Source organism: Lytechinus variegatus, chromosome 17, assembly GCF_018143015.1.
Source record: "Lytechinus variegatus isolate NC3 chromosome 17, Lvar_3.0, whole genome shotgun sequence".
Classification (NCBI taxonomy): Eukaryota; Metazoa; Echinodermata; class Echinoidea; order Temnopleuroida; family Toxopneustidae; genus Lytechinus; species Lytechinus variegatus.
The window spans coordinates 778,274-799,307 of NC_054756.1; the positions used below are offsets into that span (position 1 = coordinate 778,274).

General features: G+C 37.6%; 1 protein-coding gene across 5 annotated transcripts in view; it reads left to right on the forward strand.

Annotated features, from left to right (window-relative positions):
- Positions 1-18,285, forward strand: part of LOC121430526 (putative Polycomb group protein ASXL2) — a 33,417-nt gene extending 15,132 nt beyond the window's left edge. For 2 of the 5 annotated variants that reach the window (XM_041627814.1, XM_041627816.1), the window contains 8 exons: positions 72-353; positions 1,740-1,778; positions 4,451-4,566; positions 6,465-6,504; positions 7,500-7,579; positions 8,822-8,931; positions 13,176-13,326; positions 14,429-18,285. In XM_041627814.1, the coding sequence (XP_041483748.1) occupies positions 72-353; positions 1,740-1,778; positions 4,451-4,566; positions 6,465-6,504; positions 7,500-7,579; positions 8,822-8,931; positions 13,176-13,326; positions 14,429-16,213 (2,603 nt within the window). In that variant the 3' untranslated portion in view covers positions 16,214-18,285. The remainder of the gene's footprint in view (positions 1-71; positions 354-1,739; positions 1,779-4,450; positions 4,567-6,464; positions 6,505-7,499; positions 7,580-8,821; positions 8,932-13,175; positions 13,327-14,428) is intronic. The other 3 variants (XM_041627815.1, XM_041627818.1, XM_041627819.1) reach the window with 3 other exon arrangements.
- The last annotated feature ends 2,749 nt before the right edge of the window (positions 18,286-21,034 follow it).

Sequence of the window (21,034 nt, forward strand, 5' to 3'; positions counted from 1 at the left end):
CATTTTTTTTGAGGGGGGTTGGAGATTCAACTAGAACTAGGCTGTAAGAAAACAATTTTTCTTTCTCACAGCTGTATGTGTTCTGCCAGAGAGGGGGCACTTTGCTATTCCATCTATCGAGCGTTTCAAGCGAGACAGTGGATTGGAGGCAGCCAGTGGTAGCGGCACAACCAACGGCCAGGCAGTCTCAAGGCTAGACACTGATGAGTTAGATGACGATGACGCTAATCAACAAATCTTTAGGGTTCAAAGCCCAACGTCGTCATCGTCGTCATCGCATCGACATCGACGGAAGCAAACCATCATCCCCCGTATTATCCTCAAACCGCTGAAACCACCTGATAAAGCCGATGGTGAGTGTTAATCAGGATAGATAGCAATTCCAATATGCAGGGTTTCCAGCCCATCAAGGAAATCAGGGGAGCGTTTCATCAATATATTCATCCGACAAGTTGTCAGATCTGACATCTTTCCATGATTTTGATTGGCTGAGAGGCACTGTTCCTATGGTAACTGTCGGATACTGTGGAACTTGTCGGATAAAACGTCTGACAAGTCCTTTCATGAAACGCCCCCAGGGATAACTATTGAACTCTTTTCCAGTCAGGGAAAAATCAGCGAATTCGATGAAAATCAGGGGAAAATGCCTCAAATCAGGGAAAATAAGGGAATTTTTATCAGCCCAAAAGTCGAAAGCACGGTAGTCAGTCAGACTCTGTTATATTTTGTTGCATATCAAAACAGCATTCATTGAATGACTGGTTATGGTGGTTCTATTGTTTTATAATCAAAATACAAGTAATTCACTGCAACTACTTATAAAACATTCGAAACTGGGAATGGGTTTAAATAATTATCAGGGAATTTTTAACTTCAGGAAAAAATCAGGGGAAAATCAGGGAATTTCGTTTTCTTGAAAAGCTGGGAACCCTGTCATGCTATTGACCTCTTGATTACATTGTCTTTTACCATTGTTGCTGATCAATCATATTGCAGTCTGTGGTCAGTCTATGGAATGATTCCATCATTGTATTGCCTCAACTTTTTTTCTTTTACCCGCAAGGCACAATTTATCTTTTAAAAGATTTTTTTGTTACCTGCTATGATTACACAGCAGATTTAATGCAAAGGCTTTTCCAGTCCTTAATGTATTGGTGTTCAAAATACATGTAGGGGAAAAACTTGATTCTCACTCAGGAAGAAGAACAAATTGCAACGTGAGACTGTTAGGCAAAATACATGCATGTGTCCAATTAAAACTGTCAAAAAAGCATGTGGGGTTTGTACGAGTACGTTCAATTTTTCAAGAGTGGTCATAAAAAAAGTATACTCTTTCAAGAAATAATAAAAAGCCGAAATTCTGACCAAAACCACTCTTGATGTCGATCTACTGAAATATTAAACAGTGTGAATTTTTCAGAGTTTTGCCATGCCTGTTCACAAACACGGCAAATTGAAGCCATAAGTTTTGTTGGTGTATGTGTTTTTGAATTGCACTCCTTTATATGTTCTTTATGTATGATCCCTTGTCAATATTCATGACTCCTACATGTACTCCTGCTTACCTTTTGTGATATCATCCCTGTGTGTAGGGGGTTATTTTCTACTATTTCCTTCTCAAATAGACAACCATCATGTTTGTTTTGTGATTCTGTAGGGAGTTATTTTCTACCATTTCCTCCCAACATGTATAATGGCAACAGTAATGTTTATTTCTGTGATTTTATTCTTGCTTGTAGGGACTTATTTTCTACCAGATCCTTCCCAAAGTATCAACAGTAAGCAAATTTATCTTATAAAAAAATGCCATCATTAACATTCATTCAGTTTATTTTCATTATTTAAAATAATACAATGAAAAAAGGTATTTAAGATTTTACGTCATAAACCATTGTGATGTTGAGACTTTGAAAAAAAAATGATGGTGATCTTGAAGTTGAAGTCCATTGCTACAAATGTTTATTTGAATAGGGAACTGACTACACTGCAAACATATAATTTGTTTAGTTATTCATGAAATATGAAATATTCAGATTTTCTTCATTATTATAATTATTATATATTGGTTGATTCCTCACTGAACAAGTGAACCTTCCTTTGCATCATTCAGTGTACATGTATGTGATTCAATAAAGAGCTTTCACTTTATCAAAACCTTTTGAATTTTCTGTGAAAAATTGCTGCCAAATTACAGTCTTCCACTACCTAATAGAAAAATTAAATTTGGAATAAAACTTCACAAAGGAATACATGTACTTCTTAGCAAATCTCTATAGATACAGTGTACATTTATGCACATGTACAAAGTCCTAGTTCATGCAGTGGCACTGAAGTAATTGTGTCATGGAGAGTACTACATATTTATGATACAACATAAATCTTTATAAAACGTTATCTTTCATTAAAATTTGATTACATGTATGGTACATGTATCTTGAAAGGATTTCAGGTTCAGACCTTCAATTGTTGATGTTGTTAGTACAGGGATAATCATACTTTGATCATCATTATCATGCTTTGATATTCATTGTTAGACACACTAATCCATTGAATTGCCTGTCACACTTTGACGTATGGCAAGCCATTTGATCATTTTGCATTTTCCTTCCTTTGACACTCAACATAATTTACTGATATCAATAATTGACATTTGTTGACAAGAAATGGAATACAATGTTAAAATGGCTTGCCATAGGAATGTTAACATGTATGCTTGCTGAATTTCCATTTTAATTTCAGTTTCAATCTTTGTTTCAGATTTTCAATTTCATTTTCAATTTTTTTCTTCAATTTTAATTCCAATTCAAACTTCTGTCATTTCCAATCACAATTTCGATTATAATTTCAATTTTTCAAAAATGTCTGTCTATTTATTTTTTTAAAAACTTCAATTTCAGTTTCCAATTTTAATTTTAATTTCAATTCTAATTTCAATGTTATTTTCAATTTCAGTTCCTTTTGCTCATAAAAATCATCCAGGTGTGACAGCCTCATTAGAAAATTATCATCCATTGAATCACCATTCATTTGATAATTTCATTAACAATTCAATTTATCTTTTACATGCCACAAACCTTAAAAATATTGTTTTGTTGTACATACAGTGATTTCAAGTACAGTCTTGTTAATTGTCCAGGCTGTTTTTGTTGGTTACACTGTAATTTCGAAGGTTCGTAATTCCGAAACACGTAAATCGCCTATACCTCGATGTTCGTGAATCCAAAAACGTAATACGGTTCGTTAATCTGAATATTTGTGGTGTTATTCCGAAGGTTCGATAATCAGAAAACGAAGTAAGGTTCGATGTTATGAAGGTTCGTAAGTCCGAAAACAAAAAAAGGTTCGTTGTTCCGAAGGTTCATTAGTCTGAAAACAAAATAAGGTTCGTTTTCGGACTAACGAACCTTTGGACTTACGAATCTTCGGAATTACGTACCTTCGGAAATAGGAACCTTCGGAATAATGAACCTTTGGAATATCCAAACCTTCGGAATAACGAAGCTTCATAAAAACGAAGCTTTGGAATTACGAATGTATGCAGTTTTTGTGATCAATGTTGGGATGATTGTGTTGATAAGTGACATCATCACTCAATATTGAACTGTTGACGACTAGGGGCCCGTTTCATAAAACTTGTTACCGTAATTGTAATGACTAATATTAAAAGTGTGCATGTGTTTTGAGTCTTTATGAAACTGGCATTTGGTCGATAAAGTCTGATTTTTGGAGCTGTGTTTAGCATCCCTGTTTAAGCTCTCAGAATCCACACCAACAGTTCTGTACTTGAAATCACCCATTTTAGTTATTTTAGATTTTAAAATTTTTTTGAAAAGTAAAAAAAAGGATTGTTTCATGTTTCCTTTTCTCACAGATGCATGTTGTTTCATTTCTAGCACTCTAACAACTAACATGGTCCTTTGAAACAAATCTCGGCCATTGATCTTATGACTGATTTACATGATGGATTTGATTTGCTCAATGTCCATTGAAAACAAAAAGAGGCATACTTCATTGTCAAGAATGTGTGGTCCAGTGGTTAGAGCATTGGACTCATAATCGCAAGGTTGTGAGTTCGAATCCCAACTCTGCCATTGTCTCTACTTTGATAAAAAGGCCCAAGATTGATATCTGTCATCTATTACGTCAGCCACTATGACTGATTAACCTAGACGTTAAATGTTTCCAAGGTAATTGGTTATATACCAGCTTGGCGTTTACCAGCAAAAATTGCTGTCCTGCCGAGTTCCTACGGGAGTTACCACAAACAGAAACAGAAACAGAAGAAAACAGTGAATGTATGAATATACATCACTTCTAAAGATATTTTTGATCGGATCAATCGTAACTCTTTGTAAGACGGGACCTTGATGTGATGTTATGGGACTCTTTATGTTCATCACCGACACCAGCTAGTTGGATGAAAATGACATTTTTGTTTGTTATTTGAAAGCAGATGAAGTAGATAGTGCCAAACCAAGTCCTGATGTTGATCATAGAAATCATATGCTACCAAGATCACAGACTATTAGTGAGATATTAGCCTCCCTTCCAGGCTTCAGTGGAAAGGTACGTTCAATTTTGTCTTACTTTTTTTTTACATCTTCGTTATATTTATGTTATACCCAAAAAAATGTTATGTTATTATTTTTGGCCTAAAGCATGACATTTCATCACAAAAGCAGTCCTGAGATATTTTGTTGATTAACTATGTAATGCGTTCAGGAGACAATGTCAATGAAGGATACCAAATTTCTGCAGAATGGAAAGTAAAACAAAATTTAATGTATTTTTTTTTTGCAAAGTTCATTACAAAAGTGAAAGGCTTTACAGCTATAGAAAGACCATTGATTGTCATGAATGTATTTTTTTAAAATCATTTTCCAGATAATCTGGCGATTATGTTAAATGTTGATTTATTTCCCACCATAATACAACTCTCAAAATCATGTATAGATTATGATGTGGCTGTTGATATAATGAATCTACATGTACCATATCATATCTTGGGGCGCGCCGTGGCCCAGTGGATTAGTCTCCGGACTTTGGTATAGGGTTGTGGGTTCGAATCCCAGCCATGGCGTAATTTCCTTTGGCAAGAAATTCATCCACATTGTGCTGCACTCAACCCAGGTGAGGTGAATGGGCACCTGGCAGGAATTTATTCCTTGAAATGCGTGTGTGCTGTAATCTTAGTAATTACGGTTGCCAAGCTACAGCTGGGGTAATAATATCCAAGTCCTTTGTAAGCGCATAGAGACATTATTCGTAATTGTGATATGCGCTATACAAGAGTTGTATAACATTATTATTATGTACATAATTCTATGGCACCATTTCAAAGAGATACTGAATCTTTTTATGTTTGTTTCCTGTGATGTTTTAGTCCAAACTTCAAAGTTTAAATCCAGTTTTGTCTTCATCGAATTTTGGTTGGATTCATCTCGTACTCGCAGTAGTCACAGTTACCCCCTCCCACCAAGGCTAAATAAAAAAGACTGTTGACTTGGCATAACAGGCCAATGAAAATTTGGGATGGTAGGGCGGATTTTTGTTGTTGTTGTTGTCGCTAAGTAGCAATTTATACACACACGTACAGTGGCATAAATAGGTCCTCAGACCTTGGGGATGGTCTGATGAGAGGGGAGAGTACACGGGCACCGAATTTGCCCGTGAACAGGACGCCATATTCAGCCATCTTGGATCGTCCATGCAGCTCTGCCAGGCCAGCAGTAATCGGCCTACTGCCCACCCAGCCCGCTGCACTTGGCGTGTGAGAGGTGGTAAATACCTTGTACAGCGCGGCGATGCATACAACGTTCAAGAAGCAAACAACATCCAGGGTTTTTTCCGCACTGCGATATCGATATTTACACAATCGATATCTGATAAAATTTTTTAAAAATGTAGAGTAGCCCGGGTTACGCCAAGTCAACAATTCCCCCCCCCAATTGTTAGTATGCAGTGCATCTCCCATCCTCTAACCAAACCCTCCAACTCTGCTCTACTTGCCTCTGCCATGTCTTCTTTGTCCAACCCCTCCTCCTCCAACCACCCACATCAACCTCAAAAGCTATTCTTTAAATATTATCATCATGTGGAGCCTTGTGGCCCAGTGGATAAGTCTTCTGACTTTGAAACAGAGGGTCGTGAGTTCGAATCCTAGCCATGGCTTGATTTCATTCAGCAAGAAATTTATCCACATTGTGTTGAACTCAACCCAGGTGAGGTGAATAGGTACCCGGCAGGATTAATTCCTTGAATGCACCGGGTGCTGAAAGGCAGCCCTAGCTAAAGCCGGGGTAATAAATAATAATAAACGCTGCGCCTCGGAATAGAATATTTCTAGATAGATGGTGCTATATAAATGCCTATTATCATTATCCCTCTCCAGCAGATGCCTATCTAGGAATTTGAATTTTATTTTTAATTCATATCTAATAATAAGAAATTTTTTTCTTCTGTAGCCACGGCGGAGGCACAAGAAAAACAAGAAATATGGCTCATGTAAGTTGACAACATTGCAAGAGATTTTTCTAGTATTGACCAGTTTACCTTAGGCTATAGTCTGCTCTACATGTAAATTATAGAAACCAAGACAGTTAAAGTTTTCTTAATATTGCATGTTTCTTTTGTTTATTTTGCTAATTTCTCATGCTTTAATGGCGGAGGCAACTATTTTAGAAATTATTCCAAGACAATTATAAATGATTGGAATGTCAAATGAACTGATAAATGAACCTTTACTGTTAGCACTTTGTATTACAATTTGCGATCCACCACCTTAGACCAGAGGTTAATTCATGCATGAGATTAGTAATGGCTGTTTAAGTAAATTGAATGCAGTGACACATATATCTTGCACAGACTGGCAAACTTGAGCGAAAATTCTCCTGGGTTTAATATTGTGGGTTTTTTTAAATTCTAAATATGTTTATTAATTGAAGTTATATTATAAATGTTAATCTAAGTTTGATTTAAAATCAACTTCAAATTACCGATTAAAAAAGACAGATTTTTTCCGGGTCATGTGTCTGTATTTATTACTTGTTCATGTAGATATATTTGATGTAGAGTACCGACGTCATCAATTTTCACTTTTTGCATATCAGCGTTTCTGATACCATATTTTGGTAGAGCATGGTGAAAAACCCAAATTTGGTGATATTCAGTACATGGGGCCCCAAGATATGACCTCATGAATACAGAATTAGCCCCATTGAAGTCAATGTATTATTGGCCTTGTTCTTAACATTTAGAAACAGGCCAATAATACAGTGGTTTCAATGGGGCTAATTATGCATTCATTAGGTCATATCTAAGGCTCCCATGGACCGACTCCCACCAAATTTTTGTAGTCGGGGTGTTTCATTATGCTCTACCAAAATATGGTATTAAAAAACGCTGAAATGCTAAAAAAAAATTGTGACGTCATCACTTCGGTACTCTATAGAGGAATTTGATGCTTATTATACCTCTTTTTTCTTTTCTTTCTTTGGCAGCACCTTTTCCAGACTTTAGGAGAAAGTCTCAAGTTGACCTAGAAACCCCCAACTCTGTTCTTGCCAATGTAAATTTAAAGGTTAGTATATTAAAGGGATGAATTACCTTTGTTGAACGTAGCCAAACTTGCAAATGACAGAATAAGAGGTTTATTCTGTGTCTTTTCCTTGGAGTGTTGTGGCCCAGTTGATTAGTCTCTGGACTTTGAAACAGAGGGTTGTGGGTTCGAAACCCAGTCATGGTGTACTTTCCTTCAGCAAGAAATTTAGCTACATTGTACAGCACTTGACCCAGGTGAAGTGAATGGGTGCCCAGTAGGATTCATGTCTTGAAAGCTTTAGTGCCTATATGGCGGCTCAGCTATAGCCAGGGTAATGATATGATAACAAAGTATCAAGTGTGGTTGAGTATATGCATATTGCAACTGCAATATATGATGGACCATATTATTATTATTATTATTAATAATACCTTAAATTTTTAGACGAAATTGACGTCATTAACCATCTAATAAGGCAGCAAGTATTGGAGGCCATGCCTGCCAGAGTTTTATATATATATATATATTGATGGATATTCTAATAAAATAATATTTTATTATAAATTTACAAGAGAAAACTCAAGTTTCCCTATGATTTCAAAGCTGCTTCATTATTTTCTCCAGTTGCTCTCCTCTGCAGTTGTTTCATCTTGAAATGTGTAGATTTGTTTTGACAGCTGGGTTAAAAAAAAAAAACTGAGAGAAGTCAACATTAAAACTAGACACACAAAACCCGACACACAAAACCCATTTGTATAAGGTTTTCAGGAACCAGTAAGATATAAAGATTTTTAAAAAATAATAATATAATAATAATAATAATAGCGGTATATAAACCCATGGTAGTCACTTCAGTTCCGAAAACTGTTCTCCCAGTGGGCCTTGCTATTACCTCGGCTTTAGCTTGGCTACCTAGGTGCTCAAGAATTCAAGGAATTAATCCTGCCAGGTACCCATTTACCTCACCAAGGTCGAGTGCAGCACAATGTTGATAAATTTCTTGTCGAAGGAAATTACGCCATGGCTGGGATTTGAACCCACAACCCTCTGTTTCAAAGTCCAAAGACTAATCCACTGGGCCACAATGCTCCACTAAAACAAATGATAGAAAGATACATAACCTGTATGTTGCAAATTGTCTCCAAGTGGCTCAGAGAAAATACATTATATATATGACTTATTATTGTACTCATGGAGAGTTTAACATGATGAAGAACTCTCTCGTGTAAGGGATAGACTATAGTTTACTATTTTTCTTTTTAAAATTCTAACCCTAAACAGAATCTGATTAACAAGCACACATTTACTAGCCTTCCTGCTCATCACCAACACAAACTCCTTAAGATGCTCCCTAACAACGATAGACATAAAGGACCTGATAATTGTCTGAGGTAAGACTCATCTAGCAACACAGTGAATGATGTTTCTCACTATTCAGCATGTGCGTACAATGCATCTTTGAAAGTGTGGAAATGAGTTTTGCATGGGGGGAGATGGAATTGGGAGGGTGAGATGGGATGAGAAGGGGCGAGATTAGATGGTGAGGGAGGGGTATGGAATGATGGGGGGCAAGGAATGATGAGGGGGCAAGATTGGATGGGAGGGGGGGGCAAGGAGGGATGGAACAGGTAAGATAGGATGAGAATGGGCAAGATAGGATGGTGAGGAAGGGGCAAGATAGGATGGTGAGGAAGGGGCAAGGAATGATGGGGGGGGGCAAGGAATGATGAGGGGGGCAAGATCAAATGGGAGGGGGGCAAGGACGGATGGGAGAGGTGAGATCGGATGAGGGAGGGGCAGCAAGAGGGGGGCAAAATGGCATTTGGAGGGGCAAGATAGGATAGGGATCAGAGAGATTTGATTTGGGCAAAAACGGATGAGGGAGGGGCAGCAAAGGGGGGGGGGCAAGATGCAGAGATGCCAACCCTCCCGATTTCATCGGGAGGCTCCCGAAAATTCATCCCAACTCCCGCCCTTACGATTACCATCCTTATCCTCCCGAAATTACGATTTTTTTTAATTGATCAAATTGGATTGGAAGGACATGTATCGTCTGCTAACTTTAACATGTAGTAACTCCATTACGTTCGCTGCTACTAAATTCTGTGTGTTAAAGGTAGACAAATAAGGAGCAGCGAAAAGCTGGTGCATGTGATATGCCCAACGGGAATCCACTGTGCACCAGGCCGGTAGGCCCGGCTAGCTTCGCGAGGCGTGTGCGCTCGCGGCCACTGGATTTGTCGAGTCGTGCGGTGGAATATCGGTGTGTGATTTTGGCGTATTGATGGGTTGATATTGACACGAAATGGCGGAAAATCAACAAAAGAAGACCAAGAAATGGTCTCAGAAGTATAAGACTGAATACAGTCTCCAGTACCTGTGTATTCGGAAGTCGGAAAGAGGAATTTACCATGCATTTTGCGCAACTTGCAGCGTGGACATTTCAGTTGAGTACGGAGGTCGTGATGATATTCGGAAGCACCGTTCGGGAGCCGGAGCAAACGGCATAGGCCTACGGACATTACGAAGACAAGATCTTCGAGCTCCACTAGTACCCTGTTGACTTTATTTCACCAAGCAAGGGACCAGCGCTGAGCTTTTCTTTACTGGATTTATAGTGGAACATAACCTGCCTATAGGATAGCCGATAGTGATAATTCCTCCTTATTAATTATTATTGTTGAACAGGTACTTCTTTTGTCCCCTCATTTTTTTTACATGTAAGAATGCATATTTGATATTTTTTATGTTAAAAAAGTGGGAACAATTTTTATTTGAAAACATGTGAAATGCCCCAAAATAAGGGTCAGATTGCACCAGAGAGCATCTAGAAACCCAGAGCTTCCAGGGCCCTAAGGCGGGCCCTGGACCCCGGCCACAAGGGTCGAGCGCTCCGCGCTCGAGCGCTCCGCGCTCGAGATGTGCGCTATGCGCACATAATTTGGTGGCAGTTGCAAATCCTCCCTAATTCTGATTTCCAAAAGTTGGCATCTCTGAAGATGGCATGTGGAGGGGCAAGATAGGATAGGGACGAGAGAGATAGGATAATAATAATACGCTTCATTTATGTACTGCCTTTTCATCAGATACAAAGCGCATTAAAGAACGAAAGAAGAACAGAACACAAATAGGGAGTATGAAACATAAAAATGATAACTACAAAATTATGAACATTATATGGAAACCGTACAGAAAAAATTAGAATAGGTAGGTTTTAAGAGATTTCTTGAATGAGGAAAGTGTTGGGGAAGTCTTTAGTGAAGGCGGCAAGGAGTTCCATGTTTTAGGGGCAATGGTAGAGAAGGCTCTATCACCTATTTGTTTATCAGTACGAGGTACAACAAGAGTATTACTAGTGGCCGAGCGTGTGTTGTATGTGGATGTGTGTGCAAAGAGTAGGTCAGCTAAATAGATTGGGGCTTGATTGTTAACACATTTATATAAATATAATAATTCTTTATTCGCTTCTTTAAAAAGCACATACAACAATATAATCATATACATTTATACATTATAAAATTAAAATCTCCGCCTAAACATATAACATCAGCATTTGTACTAAGCATCAAAACTTCAATATCATTTAAAACTTTTTCAAATTCACTTAATAATGTCAGAGCGCCTATCATCACATGGCATATACAGGCAGCAAAGTAATAACTTTCTGCCGTCACCCAGAGTTACAAGAACAGTGCACAATCTTTCAGAATCCACTAACAAAGGAAGAACTTTTAGGTTCAAATCATGTTTCCACAAAATTGCACTACCGCCATGCGGTCTTCCTGTTCATAAAATACGTTCATCCATTGAACTGACACAATGTTTACCCACGCCATTGATGCTGTTAAGTTTATCAAACCATTCATATTGTGATTTATACAGACCATGTTCTTGCAATAATAAAAAATCACACTGTCTAAAAATTTGGTTCATAAAAGGTAACTTAGCGTCATTACAACACTGACAGTTATTTAATACCTAGACCATTCAAGTATGAATTCAGTTGCTCATTACTAGTTGACTTCAGTACCCTAGAGACAAAAAAATATCTCTTGGGAGGAGGAGCTCGGCGTACATGCAGCCGCAGCATACGATTGCTTCACATTTCCTTGACGCTGAATCCATGATTCATGCGAGTTTACCATGGAACCCTGCTTGCTTATTACATCATCAGTCACTAACGACTCGGCTTTTGTCTCATCAGTCGTAGTCTCCAGGGCTACTACCCTTTTTTCTAGCGCAATTACACGTTGTAACGCAACAATGGGATCAAAGTCTTTAGGATCACACTGCGGTAGACCAATTATATTCTTGGCGACAAAATTAGTTTCCACACCAAGCTGATCAAGTTCCATCATTGCTTTAACTATATCTTCGGCAGTTTGTTCATGTCTCATTCATGTATTAGTGTGTCTCCTCATTTTCAATTTGGAAATTCTTTTGTCATTCATAAGAACATCCCTCCCCGCATTACCTCTTCTGGGGAAAAACACCTCGCCACACATTCTACTATCTTGTCCTTGGTGGTTCTCTTTTTATGGTTTTGAATAAAACAGAGAACTTCGCAGATTACTACTGGTTCCTAGTCCAATTCACTTTCAGATGCTACAACTCGACTAAATGTATCTCCCTCCTCATCGTTAACATGGCTGGTCATTTCATCGCCAGTGTCATTAGCATTATCAGCCATTATTTCACGACTCAGCTCACAAAGTTGTGTTGAATCACCCGCTCACAGACACAGACTCAAAAGTGGGTACATGGGACTGTACTCGCATCAAACAAAAATGTTACCATAAAATGTACCTAGAAATCATGTTTAATCACTTTCCATCATGCTGCAATCTTCTTCGATCCCGATTGTCCATAGATCAAGAAGGCAAGCAATCCACTCGTACTTCAGAAAATGTCCACAATAAGGTGAAATTTTACATGCTATAAGACATTAGTCCATTGCACGTAACTGAATGCCATGAAGAATGTTCATTGAAATGGATGAAATCTGGAATCACAAATCGCTCAAATCAAGTTGAAACTATGAATTTCCGAATGTAACTGTATATCAACACAGCGAGTTAAGGTCTTATGTTTGATACGATCATTAACATGGAGCCAATGGAGATCATTTATAAGAGGAGAGACATGGTCATACTTTGATTTACAGTGTATAAGCTTTGCTGCTTTATTTTGAAGGAGTTGAAGAGAGCCAAGTGAGTTACAATAATCTAAACGTGATAGGACTAGTGATCTTATAGCTGCATGACAGGAATCTTTAATAACAAACTTTCTAATTCTACTAATATTACGTAAATGGAAATTAACTGATTTAGACACATTAGACACATGTTCCGACATATTCACACATTTATCGAAAGTAACACCCAGAATGCGAACAGACGGTGAACATTTAATGATAGTATGTTCATCAATTTTAAGCTGAACATCTTTTAGCTTCTGGTGATGCTTAGAAGATTCAGCAATCATGAATTCGGTCTTGTCTTGGTGGGGGGGGGGGGCAAGATCGGATGAAGGAAGGAATATACTGTGTATGATACGCAGTCATCAATCCTATTTTTTTCAGTAAGATCATCAAATGCTGAATACAAATGCAATTAATCTATTTTGTTTTTGATAGATTGGGAGGTACGGCCCTGGATAATGAATTCTTTGCGAGGGCGTGTACAAAGTGGCGTGAACGTCTTGCCAGCGGAGAATTCACACCCGAATCACAAGCCAAGCTGAAGGCTGAGCTGGACAAGGAGAGGGCCAAGTTAGATCCTTGGAAGGTCAGTATCAAAGACTGTTTGATCATGACTTATTCAAAGCCTAATATGATCATCTTTATTCCTCAATTCGGCAACATTAGTATTTTTGTGTTGTTGCTCTTATTTTCTGTTAAAATGCCATGTGATAAATATAGCTTTTTAGAGATGATCTCTGATAATTTGCTTTATTGCATGGGAAACAGCAAGTTTATATCACTATTTCAATGTTGCCAATTGAAGGATTTTAGTGATTTTTCTTCTTCGATCATAGGCTATGCATTAGCAAGATCTCTTGCCTGGTACATGTATACAGTGTATAGTGTTCATTATATTATACATTATTTGTTTGGTACAAAATGAAGCTGCGCAATTTGATGATAAAAATTTACTGTCTGCCTTTTTCTCATCCCAAATGGTCTAATTGTAGTTTCTAGCAACCAGTTGGTCTAGTTAGCATTTAGCTCGTTTACTCTTTTTGTCTTATTTTTTTTTGCGGCTATTCCCATTTTTCCAAATATCCACCGGGTCTGACACAATTTAGTCCATGCGATCTGATGGATAAAGAACCAAATTTTCATTGGATAAATTGTGAAAAAGTTAATGAAACAGAGGAAATTAGACTAAATGAAAGTTGGTCCAAGTGATGGATGGCCAAGTGGCAATTGGACCAATGAATAGTAGACTATGGCCCGTATTCTGAACTTGGGTTTAACTTAATTAAACCATTGTCTAACTACATGTACATGCTAAAATTATGGGAAGCCAAAAATATGATTTGTTAACATTATATTTTTTTAATACGTTTATGGTGCTCTTTCCCAATTCTTAGTGGTGAAGACACCTTTTTATTTATCCTTCCCAGACAGTTTAGAATGATTGAGAGTCAAATGAGCTGATGCATTGAACCTCTACTGTTAGAAATTTATGTCACCATTGGCTATCCATAGTTAAACCACAACTTTAGACAAGTGTTTGAATTAAACCCGAATTCTGAATACAGGCCAGTGGGTTTAGCCATGATGATGTTTATAGATGATCTGAGAATTAGACGATCTGCTAGTAGACCAAGTCAATTCAATCTGATCGACTGATCATATTTTATTTGTTTTATTGATTGTTTTAGACAAAGCACTTTGAACCAGTGTGGGGTCAGTCATCTGTACCTGAACTTCAGTCCAAGTATTCAAGTTCTTCAAAGGCTACGAAGACACCTCCAAAGATACATAAAGCGTCATCCTCCTCCACTTCAGTCTCGTCATCGTCGTCAACGTCTGTGTCAAGTTCGACTAAAGCTTCACCAACCAAGCCTCAGAAGCATGTTGTTAATCACAGAGTGCAAGAACCACCGGCGAAGATCATCCTCAAGATCTCTGTACCCAAAGATGGTGTTGCAGGAGGGGTGTCCATCCTGAAGAAATCGTCAAAGACTATAAGTAAGGAGAGGAGTTCAAGCAGTAGCAGCAGTAGTGAAATAAGCAGCAGCAGTTCATCTTCACAGAAAGCCAAATCATCTATATTGACGAGTATTGGGACTGCAAGCCCTGCTCAGTATTCATGCAGCACTTTGCTTTCAACAATGGCTGCTGCAAGTCAGAGGCATCAGGCTGCAGCAGGAGGAACCAAGGTGGGTGAAGTCAAGAGATCTGCTCAGCTGATACCACCTGACTTGTCTGTCAAACGTCCATCAGATTCAGAAGAGTCACCCGAGAAGAGACAAAGAGTCGACTCTGATGCTTCATCAAGCGGTGTTTCTAAGACTAGGACTCTGGCTCAGATCAAGAGCCAAGCACAACTCAAACCGGTCCAGTCTCAAACGAGAACCCTGGCACAGATCAAAGCTCAGATGGCCGCCAGGGCTCATCAAGGACAAACGCGGACACTTGCGCAGATTAAAGCACAAACTTCTGCCAAGGTACATGCTAGGTTGGTGCCTGGGAATGCGCAAGGTGCTGCAAGACCCTCAGTACACTCGCCAGCCATCTTGGGTAGACCACGTGCCACATCGCACAACTGGATGAATCTCAAATCCATTGTGCCTAGCAATGCTACTTCCGTTACTGGAGGTGGTGCTAGGATGCATTTAGAAGGACTACACGGTGATTCTAAGAGTGGTTCTCCAAATAAAGTCTTGACGGTCACAGTTTCAAACTCCACCCCTGGCCAACCTGTGATACAGACAGTCAAACCCATCATCATAAAGACTCAGCCAGGTTTGAGTGTTGTCTTAGTCTCTCAATCCAGTATGAGTATACTACCTAGCAATGCCTCTAGAGTAGTCCAAGGAAATAGTCAAAAATCCAGTCTAAAGACCACAAACTCTGTAGCAACACTTGTTTCAAGCAAAGTAAGCAATAATTCAAAGACAGTGGCGTATATAACGCTACCATCCAGCAAAGCTGTAGCCAGTGTCACCCCGCCCAGTACGGTCACAAGTGGTTCATCGAACGCATCTCAAGGGAACCAGAGCTCTGCTCCAAGCGCTGGCAAGGTGACGCAAATATCATCTGCAAGCTCTGAAAACAGGACTGTCAATCTAGTGCATGGAAAGGTGAGCATAGCGAATGGCGCCATACACACGTCCACCGTTCAGCTTCCCGGCAAGGATGCTGGGTCGACGCACAGTCAACCCACGGTGGCCAAGGTGGTCCCGCTTTCCAACAACAACTCATCCATTCAGAACACCGTCTGTTCCTGTCAGAGTTCTGTAGTCATGTCCAGTCCGATTACGAGTAAGAGTGGTCTGCTGCCCTCTGGTGGCAAGGATAGTCCAGAAGGCACCGCTACTACTCTGGCAGGCAAATGCACCTGTCGTTTGAAAGCTATGGTTATGTGTAAAGGTTGTGGAGCATTCTGTCATAATGACTGTATAGGTCCTTCTAATCTATGTGTTTCCTGTCTAATAAGGTAATATAATAGGTATTTATATATATAAGCCTGTATTCTGGACTCCAGATTAACTTCACCCATTGCTTACGGGAACTGGGTGGTCCCTGTTTAAACCTATGGGATTCAAAGAATTTCGGAGGCAACGGGCTAAAACCATGATCTAAAGTTGTGGCTGGACTATAGGTAGCCAAATGGGACATGCATGTTTATTACTAGGTGATCAATTTATCATCAATTTTTGCAATATAATCATGAAACCAATTTTTAAAAATAATTACAATTGATTTCTTCATAATCAAACCATGGGAAGAATCCCAGTAAATGGAATAAGCAAGAGCGACTGGTGATCCTTTATTGTGGTAAGTGGTATGCACCAAAATGTTCATTAACAATGGTTTAGCGCGTAAGGAAGGTTCACCAGTCATTCTTAAAGTCACTCTCAACTTGATACAAACAGCTTATGAAACGACCCCTGGACACACACTTATTAGCTTCCCATAATTGTAACCCTGACTTAAACCATGATTGAGTTAAGCTGGGGTTCAAAATACAGGCCATTACATGTACGTCTAGCAATTTGTGCATTGTGTAAACTGGGTTTTCGTCTTTTCACACATAGAATGAGCCTTAGCTCTGAGTTTGCAGGAAAATCAGGGTTGGATGGTAGCAACATGCCTTGGTATTATAAATTAGATACATGTCCATGTATTCTGTCTGGATGTTTAATCTTTGCTTGATATGTGTCCATTTAAAAATGTGACTTCTCCCCCCCTCCCCAAGATGAATCATTGTTCCCAATCCGAATTGTCAGTTTGAATTATCATTATCCAAATATCACATGCATTTTATTTAACTTACATAGTATGATAATTTTTGAAAGAAAGTATTTTTTTTTTAGTTTGTCCAAATTATGAGCTGTAATTCTCACAGAGAATCGATTTCAGATGCATTCCATTTACTACATGGATACATGATTTTTTTTAAAAATCAGGTTCAGTTTGTCCCTAGGTATAAGCTGTAATTATTGCAGAGAATCAATGTCAGATGAATTCTATTTACAATACATGATGATTTAAAAAAGGTATAAGCTGATATTATGACAGAGAATTAACTATAGACCCAGTCAGCAATCTTTGAGCATAGATTACACTCGATTTAGACTCGAGCCAGAACAAAGGAAATGGTCCGGTGAATCCATTGTTCTGCTATTGTTCTGGGCCCGAGTGTAGATTCAAGTGTAATTACGCTCAAAGATTGCTGACTGCCACCGTACAGGCGACCTGTCTTATCCGGACACCTTGGGACCAGCACCAATCCGGATAAGGGATTTATCCGAATCTGGGAGACCCAATAATATTAAATACATGCAGTTGCCTCCTCTATGGTAGCTACATGTAATCTATTGTAGTACAATGGGCGTAGAGTCTACACAGACCGTATTCACTGCAGTCTTAGTGCAAAGTAATTTTTTTTGCAGAAATGAAATCTTTTTACCAAAACTCTTGGATTTACCTGCAGAAATGATTGAGGTATACATCGAGCATACCTCGAAAGAAGTTTTAAAATTGGATCATCGCGGCGAGCATTGCAGCTTTGCAAAGTCAGCCATTGTTATGATTGTAGGCTCAAACATGATAGATAGCGCTGTACGGATGTCCGTAATGGAGGCCTAGCGCTCGCTAGTGAGACGTGTTGTTTTTTCCCGGAAAAAGAGAGAACGTGATGAAATGGTTGCGATGTGCCCTGATTTACTGGAAAATCAGCCTGTCTGATTAATTTTTTTCGGTGATTTGGGTATTGATATTTTCATTGAAAATAATTTTGTTGTAGGTAGACTATATTGGAAAATGTATGTAAAATAATGTAATCAAAGTGAGTCAGCATAGGAATTTTGAGTTAAGATTGAAATCGCATTTCCCCCATGTACTAGATTGAAAAAAAAAAATCTCAGCAAGTTTGCATCCAGATAAGGGGAGGCCGGATAAGAGAGGTCGGACTGTACTTCTAATTAAGTCATTACATTCGCGAGTTCAAAATCAGCATCAGAAAATAAGAAATCTTACTTCTGTATATTGCCATTAGTGCATTTGAAAACAAAACAGATGTTACAAATACTGTACATTTATGCTGAATATATCATTGTGAAAGTTCCTGTATGCTGGTGTTGGTTCAATTTATCATCTCATTTTAACACTCGAATCATTCGTAAATCTCTTCAAATGATGACCAAAATAGTTTCCTTCACCACTAAAGCATGAGGAAGTGCACACAAAACATGAGAAACATACAATTTGGACAAAATTTTGATATTTATGGCTTTTCATATAAAGCGTAGCACAGAGTTGGACCATGGTCTAAACTCAAATTGGACTTCAGAATAATGGGTCATTTTATTTTGCTGCAGGTGTTTATATTCAATCCTTTTATATTATATCATCTTGACTTAAGTCCCTCCATAATTGTCTTTTTTAGAAACAGGATGTCAGGCACAGTATTTTCTTTTTATTTCCTCTTATTTTTATACAAGGAAAACAACAATGTGTGAATGGTAATCATTTGTGGAAATAGTGTGGAATTTGAAATATGTGGAAAATGAAACAAATGTTTTCATTTATTTTGTCTACACCATGTCATACTAGTAATAAATGTTTTTTAAATGTATGTACTTTGATTATTTATTTTTTTTTTTAAATGTAAAATCAGTAACATTGATTTATAAAGCCCCATATGACACATTTTCATCAAATCAAATGTAATGGCAAGTATGACTTTTGGTAATATGAAAGTATATAATGTCAATTTAATGATGGAGCTTTTGCAAATTAAATCTTTCACTTTCCATATGATTCAAATGCTTATTTCATTATAAAGCTCTCAACTTATGAATTTCTTTTTCATTTAAAATTCTATTTCATGAAAACCCAGCCGTGAAGAGAATATCAGATCTATGAATTTCTATGTAGTATACATATGAACTGTGTGTGTTCGGTTATGCAGGCTTGAAGCACATCAAATTGATTATTAATGATTGAATTAGAGCAGTGGTGCAATGATCCTAAAATTTTGAGAGGCCCAGAATTGGCGTATCTGACCAAATTTATAAAAAGTTGCAAATGAGTGAAGCAAGCAAACAAATATTTTGACATTTTTATGACAAAAATCAAGTTTTTACGATATATTTTGACATAATTAATATTCCTTAAAAAAATATTTATTTCAACCTCCTCTCTTTACTCATCTTTTTTTTTGTTGTGTGAAAAATTTGTCTTGCCCCCCCCCCTATGTACGCCACTAAATTAGAGGGACTTGTTCATGACCTCTTCGTAAAGTTACAAATGATTTCATAAACAATGAAAGTATGAAAGAAAAACTCAGATATTTTAACAAAGTGAGTTTACTTCTTATTATCCCAAAATGAAAAAGGACTATTACTATTATTTAGGTCATGACAAGTTAGGAACTGAAAATATAAATTAAAGTGGTAGTGTGGATCTACTTTGATGATATTTTAAATTCGGCTCGTTTAATTAAAAGTGTACTGGGAGTTTGGCTTGTCATTTTGGAGTTATTCGTTATTTCATTTGTAACATTGCTAACAGATTTATAAAAGATCCTCTGGTATTTTGAAAGTAGATTCACAAGAATTCAACTCTGATCAAATATATAACCACATGGCATTGTAGAGAGTAAATTATTTGTAATTGAATGATAAAACCACTGTGGTATGAATATATGTAAGTCTTATGGGGTGTTGCAAGAAACTTGCGATCAATTGCAAGTCTATTTTTGGTCCTTGAATCAATCATGTGTCTTGCAGTTAATTGCAAATCGGTGATTGATTGCTAATTTGCTCCTTGAAATGAGAAGTTTAATCTGATTTGCTACAGCTAACGTTGATCTATGAGTTGTAAAATTGCAACCGAATATTTGCAATTGATCACAAATATAATTCTTGCAACATCCCCTTAGTTTGAAAATGCACTAGTTAATCTTGATTATGGGGGGGGGGGTGTTTCACAAAGATATAAGTGTGACTTATGGGTTGTTGCAAGGAACTTCTGAAGTCAAGCTAATGCCAAGCAATTAATTACAAATTTGCGATTGATGGCTACTCTGCTTATGAAACAAGGAGTATAATCTGATTTGCTAAATTTAAAATTGATCCATTGCTTGTAAAATTGCAACAGAATATTTGTGATTGATCGCAAATGTTTTCTTGCAACACCCCCTAAGAGTCATGTTTAAATGCTGATGTGCACATGATATGTAACGCACAATCCTATTGATTAAAAGTCAGTAAGGCACATCTTTTAAGTATGATTTGACCAATGCGGTAATGCCTTTCATATCGCACACAACTGTGAATAAAAGTTTGACTTTAAAGAGTTACACTTTAAAAAGGGGAAGTTCACCCTGACAAAATGTTTATTGTAAAAATAGCAGAAAAACTAGCAAAATTTATTGCCAAAGGTGTGAGAAAAATCCATAAAAGTGTTAAAAAATTATTAGAATTTCAATCATTTGATATGTGACGTCATATGCGAGCAGCTTTCTGACATATCCTACGGGGAAAAAATCAATGAAATGCCATTTTTTCAGAAAATTGAAAATGTTTTTTATTGTACATTCAGTATATCAATACACAACTCATTTTACACCCGTTCGTAGAAAGAAACAAAAGTCGTCATCACAAACCATTGAAAAATTGAAATTTATGCATTTTATATTACACAACAGTGGGCTAGCTGTTCGTTGATGATGTCACAAATCCATTTCATTAAACTTAATATTTGACGACAAATTTGCAATAACAGTTAAAAGCTACTGAAATCATTTGATTTGA